This window comes from Caretta caretta, chromosome 6 (genome assembly GCF_965140235.1).
Source record: "Caretta caretta isolate rCarCar2 chromosome 6, rCarCar1.hap1, whole genome shotgun sequence".
NCBI classification, from domain to species: domain Eukaryota; kingdom Metazoa; phylum Chordata; order Testudines; family Cheloniidae; genus Caretta; species Caretta caretta.
Genome location: NC_134211.1, coordinates 7,283,323 through 7,291,220, shown reverse-complemented (window position 1 = coordinate 7,291,220; position 7,898 = coordinate 7,283,323). Strand labels below are relative to the sequence as shown.

General features: G+C 42.0%; 1 protein-coding gene across 1 annotated transcript; it reads right to left on the bottom strand.

Annotated features, from left to right (window-relative positions):
* Positions 1-6,739: 6,739 nt before the first annotated feature.
* Positions 6,740-7,681, bottom strand: LOC125638979 (olfactory receptor 5AR1-like). Its single transcript, XM_048855329.2, has one exon. It carries the CDS (start codon positions 7,676-7,678, stop codon positions 6,740-6,742), a length of 939 nt encoding a protein of 312 aa, XP_048711286.2. The 5' UTR covers positions 7,679-7,681.
* Positions 7,682-7,898: the final 217 nt, after the last annotated feature.

Sequence of the window (7,898 nt, the reverse complement as noted above, 5' to 3'; positions counted from 1 at the left end):
CCCTGAGTCTGCCAGTGCCCCTCAGTCCTGATCTCCAGCCATTTTTCCCACTCCAATCCCAGGCTTTTAGACATCTCTTGGGGGGAAAAGAAGCATCTTAATCCTGATCCATTGCATTCTACGTGGTAACTGCTTAAAAAGTTTCTGTCTCTGGGCTCTCAAAAAAACAGTGTTATGAATGACTCCATTCTTATTTTCTCTGCAGTTACAAAATAATTAAATAAATGTAATGGAAAATGCATTTTCAATAAACTTTCCCACATTTACTCCCGACTGGAAGTAATTCTTGCTGGGGGAGGTTCAGATTTATAGAATGCATAAAACAGGGGAAAGGGATGGAGAGCAGCATCAACACTTCAAAGAACTTGAACAAAGTTAGAAGCCAACAGATTGGCATCCCACTATCTACTGCTCCCATGTGACCTAAAGGGCATTTTAATGATGCCTTTAGTGCCAGACCTGAGATTAACGGCTCTGAGGGATTCTCTCTCCAAATGCCAGCAGACCAAATAAATACGCCCTGCCGCTAATTACACAGTCTGAATCCAGGAAAGAGAGAGGTCTCCCTTGCAACAGGCCGCTTTAATATTACCGGACAAAGACTAACTTGAGTAAAAGAAATGTTTTCTTTTCTTCAACTACCTGGTAAAGACACCCAGATCAATTCTTTTTACTGAGAAACAGCATTGTTGTTTTTTCTGTTCTCAAAATGGAGACACTTTTACCACCAAAATGTTGTCTTGATGATCTCTCATCGTACAATTTGCAATAAAATGGGATAAAAAGCCTAAAATACCCTGAATGCGGGAAGTGATTTTTTGGGGGGTATCATATATGGGGCTAGAAGAAAGAAGGGTAGAAGAAAGATGGGGCTAGAATGGTAATAGTGCAGAGGTCAGATTGCATTAAATGGAGAGGTCAGATTGCCTTAAAATCTGGGCTTCACTCTGCCTCTGTATATACACTAGAGTTGAGGGGTTTTTTAATCTCTTATCTTTGACATGTTTTGGAATGTTTTTGCTAGGCTGGCACAGACTCGAAAGTAAACAGGACAACATGTATAACTAGCTTAATATCTATGTTCTGACCACTATATTTGAGAAGTTGGCAAAACCTTAGAAGCATCCTCTACCAGTAAAAACTTGTTATAAAGCCAACGTTAGTGAGGCTTTAGCAAAATTATTTGTCTTATCCTTGTTCTCTGAGATTACCATAGTTCACATCTCCCCTTGGCTAAATAGCATAACGTAAGTAAAAATCGTTTGGGAAGATCTTAAAATGAATACAGTTCATACTTGTATAAACATACCTACTATTATATATAATATTGTATATGATATTGGCAAATACTATAAAACTTTTACATAGGTAGGTAGATATGCAAGACAGAAGGTTGCAGAAGCCAAGCATAGGAGAATACCTAAATGCTGTCAGGTTGAAAGTGTTTCTCTAGCCATGTTGAATTCTCCTACTGTATACAGAGCAAGGGTCATGCAAAGGTTACATCATCTAACAGTACAGTTTCAGCATGAATATAACGCATTCTAAATATAATGTACTTTACCTATTCACTACTTTCTTATTGTGGCTACACTACTTCTCCTTTTTAATTGCACTTATAGCTGCAACAACAAACACATCCCATGATTTCATTAATATATTTTGCCTGTGTGAGTTAAATGCATCTATTTTCTATGGGTTAGCAAAAGGCAATTTGGATTGGCATTGCTGGTTCATGATTCTCTTTGTTAGACAGGTTTTACTAATATATTTTTGTGTTATAAGAGCCAGCTGCACAAACCTTGACAAAATCCCCCATTTCTTCTCTGATAACTGTCACTGCCGCATTTAGCAATGTAAGAACTTTGCGAGATGGGTTTTCCCATTTGTGCCTCTGACCTGGCTGGACACACAATGGGGCCTGGCCTTAATCCAGTCAACACGTCTCTTGGAAATGGTCGTTTGCCATTTGACATGGATTCCGCTAGAGTAATTACTGATCAGGCCTGATCCAAGGCTGCTGTTGTTGTGAGTCTTTCTTTAAGTTTTAGGATTAAATCCTTCAAATGTTTGGTTGTGAGATTTTTTGTTTGTTTGTTTTTAAGTTTCTGCTCCCATCTTAGTCAACTATTTCTATTCTGGAAATCATTTAAGAGTGTGCTTAAATCGCCGGGAATTCAATGGGATTTAATCACGTGATCAATATCAAGCATATGCTTAATGGATTCACTAGACAGAGAGGGGTGGGAGCACATGCTTAAGGGCTTTCCAGAACCGGGACCTATGTTTGTAAGGGCTCTATTCTGATAAAATGGGAAAGCTTTCCAAACTGGCAATATACCTCAAAAGAGGAGAAAACTTTGAGTGAACATTTCGGGACAGACCGTACAACGTGTCTAGCAGCACCTACAATTGGAGGCAGATTTTCAGAGGTGCTGCTCTCTCCATTAGACACCTCAGTTAGGAAGCCCGAGTTATAGCAGCGGTCAGCACCCAACACTGGGATAAATAGTGCAGGTCCCAAATGAATAATTTAAGTCCCCAAGTGGAAAAAGAGACCTTTGGCAAATCTACTCACTTGTTTGAGTGCTGAAATGTTAGCTGTTGAATACAGAGCTTTTTGGAAAAATCTGGCCATTCGTTTGTTTTTAATGAAAGACGAACACATCTGGTTATTCATATAAAGATAATGACACAGAAAACTCACTCCTCCATCTCGCTCCCATTTATTGATTAACCGCCAAGTCTAACATTTACATACACCAAGGAAAACCCTTTTTTTTTCCCTATCACCCTCCTAAAGACCTCTTTCACCTCCTTTCAGAGAGGTAGCCGGTAGTCTGTTTCAGCAAAAACAACAGGGAGTCCTGTGACACCTTAAAGATGAACAAGTTTATTTGGGCATAAGCTTTCATGGCCTGGAATCCACTTTGTCAGCTTATGCCCAAATAAATTTGTTAGTCTCTAAGGTGATATCAGGACTCGTCATTGTTTTTGCTGACACAGACTTAAACGGCTACCCCTCTGAAACCAAGATCAAACAGCTTCCAAAAGAAAGTCGCATTGAAGAGCATTATGGTTTTAGGAGTTAAATATCCAACTAAAAACAATAGGGAGTGGGCGCTTTTTATTTAGGAAGTTCCAAAATTCCACACTCAATATTTAGCTGCAAATTTGGCCTAAATTCAATTCCCAAACCTTTGTTAATGCAGAGTTAAGTTTGCCCATTGGTGTCTTGTGCCATTCAGGTATGCAGAAAGAAATGAAGAGTTAAGATATTTTCCATGCCTGAAATGCAATGTTATCTTTTCTCACTTTAGCTGGCAACAACAACTGGCAATGGTGCATTACAAAGAAAACATAACAATAAAAGGGTCTAAAAAATGCTCATTTGGCTTAGGCCCAACCACCATCCACATGGAGATCTGGCAGGTTCCAGTCTTAAAATCCCTCCAGGTAGGTTTTGTGCCCTTGATTAATGGCTCGTGCCAGTTTGCTGGATCAAAACAAGGGCCCCTCTTAATTTCAATTCAGCCTTTGTACCCAAAAGGCTTTCTTTGTGTTTCAGGCCTCCTGAAACAGGTAAAACCAATCACTGCTACTTATCCCAAAGGACAAAGCTTTATAGGCTAGGTTTTGCCTAACTCACCCCGAGTGACTCCAGATTCCGTGGGAAACCCACTGTGATGGTGCACCCCATCGTGCTATATGGGGAGATGCTTATAAATGTATATGTGATAGAACTGGAATATGTTTTGTGCGACATGTGCCACGTAGCATGTCTCTGTAGAGGCTGTGATCTGCTGAATCTATTCCTCCTATTTGTACGCATGTATCATTTTTGTGTTCGAGGTTATGAATATTGGCTGTGAACTTGCTTGATTTCTGGGTAGCCTTGGTAAAAGTATTTCATCAGATTTCTAAGAGAAGACTATTCTCAGGAAGTGCCCAGTCAAGAACCACTTAAGCCAACAATGAATTTGGAGACGCCATTCCACATCTGAGCTTTCCCAGGAATGTGGCTTGACTGGAAAGGAACTCAGTCTTGCAGGGACATGTGACTTGCCCATGTGACTCCAAAACTCCATCTTGTAACTGGATTCTACACAGGGAGAGGGAGGGGTGTCCACACAGAGGACAAAGTCTATAGAAATCCCTGGGAGACCCCTCCATTTTGTCTTCAGCTGGCTCAAGGGATAGCCTCTCCACCCCCAAGGATACCTGAAAGAAACTGGAACAGAGGACAGTGACTACAGGAGGGTGAGAGTGATTTCTGGACCCAGAGTAGGGGGAGTCTAGTCTGTAAAAGGAAGCTCATGGAAACTTTACTGAGGGTGAGGCTTTTATCTGTATTCCGTTTTATTACTGTATTAGAGATAGATCAGCGTGTTTTATTTTATTTTACTTGGGAATTCACTTTGTTCTGTCTGTTACTACTTGGAACCACTTAAATCCTACTTTCTGTACTTAAAATCACTTTTTACTCATTAATTAACCTGGAGTATGTATTAGTACCTGGGTGGGGGTGCAAACAGCTGTGTATATCTATCAGTGCTAGAGAGGGCGAACAATCTTTGAGTTTACCCTGTATAAGCTTCATACAGGGTAAAACAGATTTATTTAGGATTTGGACCCCATTGGGAGTTGAGCATCTGAGTGCTAAAGACAGGAACACTTCCTAAGCTGCTTCCAAGTAAGCCTACAGCTGTTAGGGGACGTGGTTCAGACCGGGTCTGGGTTTGCAGCAGGCTAGCAGATCTGGCTCAAACCAGGTAGGACTCATAGAGTCATAGAATCATAGAATATCAGGGTTGGACGGGACCCCAGAAGGTCATCTAGTCCAACCCCCTGCTTGAAGCAGGACCAATTCCCAGTTAAATCATCCCAGCCAGGGCTTTGTCAAGCCTGACCTTAAAAACCTCTAAGGAAGGAGATTCTACCACCTCCCTAGGTAACGCATTCCAGTGTTTCACCATCCTCATAGTGAAAAAGTTTTTCCTAATATCCAATCTAAACCTCCCCCACTGCAACTTGAGACCATTACTCCTCGTTCTGTCATCTGCTACCATTGAGAACAGTCTAGAGCCATCCTCTTTGGAACCCCCTTTCAGGTAGTTGAAAGCAGCTATCAAATCCCCCCTCATTCTTCTCTTCTGCAGACTAAACAATCCCAGCTCCCTCAGCCTCTCCTCATAAGTCATGTGTTCTAGACCCCTAATCATTTTTGTTGCCCTTCACTGGACTCTCTCCAATTTATCCACATCCTTCTTGTAGTGTGGGGCCCAAAACTGGACACAGTACTCCAGATGAGGCCTCACCAATGCCGAATAGAGGGGAATGATCACGTCCCTCGATCTGCTCGCTATGCCCCTACTTATACATCCCAAAATGCCATTGGCCTTCTTGGCAACTCTGGAGTCCTAAGCTGGGAAGGGCAAGAAAGCAGGGGCAGAAGGAGTCTTCTGGCACATCAGTTGGCAGCTCCCAGGGGGTGTTCTGTGATCCAACACATCACACCCACCCAGCGAAACCAGAACACACAAATACATATAACACTTATTGAATACAAAGGGCTATGAATATTTTCTGGGCACCTCTTAATATGACAATCTATGATGTTGTCATGTTTCCTGAGTTTTTGCTCACCGACTTACAGATAACATTTTTAAAGTTAATGCGATAGTCTCAACACCATGCCTGTGTTTGCCATTTCTGTCACTGATGTATGTATGGGACCAAATTCTCAGTATGCATAACTTACTTCTAATGCTTTGTTTGTATGTAATTTTGTCAGGTGATCCTTAGAAACCTGAGAAAAACAAACCCATACAAAACTTTTAGCATCGACAACCAGGCAACTATCAGATGTAAATTAGATGTGGACATCCATGAAACAGAAAGGGCTGTTGGTGAGTAAGTAGAAGGTTGTACAAAATAAGTGGACTAGTACTGTATAAGGCAGTGATGAAATGCCCCTAAGTGGCTCACTGGCACATGCCGTTAACTTTAAGAAAGACCCTGTAATGAAATCTTCAAAACATGACCAGAGTTCACCCAAATATTCACTAGTTCGAATAACTCAAATATTCAAAAACTAGAAGGCAAATAATGAGCACACACACCTCATTATTATTATGAAATATAAATGATTTTTCAGCCACTCTCATTATTAGAGGACCCAGCTCATGCTTTTAAAACACTTAATAAACCAATAAATAATAATAAAAATAATGCCTATTGCTTACATCAGTAGCTCTCTGAGCACTTTACTGTCTTTTTCTTTAATGTTTCTCCCCTCTCAGCACTCTGGGAGACTGGGCAGTGCCACCATCCCCGTTGTAAGGATGGAGAACAGAGGCACAGAGAGGCTAAGTGACTTGCCCAAGGTCACACAGGAAGTCCATTCTGGACCCAGAAATTGAACCCAGGTTTTCTATGTCCTCAGCCAGTGCCTGAACTACAGGACCAGCCTGCCCTTCACTTGAGGATGGCAACGTGGCCTTAGCACAAAATGGTTCCTAACTGGGAGTTGAGCAGCTCTGAGAAGCTGGCTACTTGATGAGTTGCCAAATCATAGCTGTTTGGTGCAGATCTCCTTGGAAAACCTGCCCCTTAGGGTTTTTTTGGTGCAAGACAAACAAGGTTGGTAATTCACAAAAACCAAGATAATGATGTAAAGAACTCACTCCCCACTTTCACTCCTGTTTACCATTAAAAAAACCATTCCCAACATTTAAATTCACAGAGAATAAATCTTACTGTGTAACATCCTCATAAAGGCCTCTTTCACTTCCTTGTTCCTCAGGCTGTAGATCAGGGGGTTCAACATGGGGATCACAAGGGTATAAAACAAAGAAATGATTTTGTCCTGATCTATGGGGTACTTTGAACTGGGCTGTAAATACATGAAAGAGCCTGTTCCGTAGAAGATAGTGATGGCCGTCAGGTGGGAGGCGCAGGTGGAGAAAGCTTTGAGTTGGCCCTTGGCAGAGTTGATCCTTAGAATGGCAACCACAATGTATATGTAGGAGATAAGGATGATCAAGATAGTAGGTGTTACCACCACAGCGGTACAGGTGAAATGAACAATGTTTGTGATGTGGGTGTCAGAGCAGGACAGTTTCAGGATCGGGGGTACATCACAGAAGAAATGGTTGATGACATTTGAGTCACAGAAGGACAAACGGAATATAAACATAGTTTGAACAATTGCATTCACGCAGCCCACTAGGTATGACCCCAGCACCAGCAGCATGCAAAACTGCTTGGACATGATGACAGTGTAGCGCAATGGGTTGCAGATGGCCATGAAGCGATCGTATGCCATGACACCCAAGAGGTAACATTCACAGGACAATGCGATGCATAAGAAGAAGAATTGCAGAGCACACAAAGGGAACAAAATGACTTTTCTTGCTGATACTAAAGTAATCAGTATGCTGGAAGTGATAATGGTGGTGTAAGCAACATCTAAGAGGGCCAGGTTGCTGATGAAAAAGTACATGGGGTTGTGAAGCTGGTAGTCAGTCCTGATTAAGGTGACCAAGGTGAGGTTCCCCACTAGGATCAGCAGGTAGATCAACAGAAACATCACAAGGAGGATGACCTGCAGCTTTGGGTCTTGTGTGAATCCCAACAAGACAAACTCACTCACTGCAGTGTGATTCCTCTCCGTCATTTATCCTAGACGCACTCTCCACTGCAGGTGAGAAAGTGAGGCCTACACTAAAAAAGGAGACAAATGAGGGCTGAATGCAAACACCTCAAACTCTGTTACTTTCAACAAAGCATAAACTCGAGGCAGTGGATCCATCTCAGGATTCCATAAGCCTCACAGCCACCATGAAGATCTCTGTTTCCCTCCACTGTCTGAACTACATGTAGTGTTCGGAGTCCAG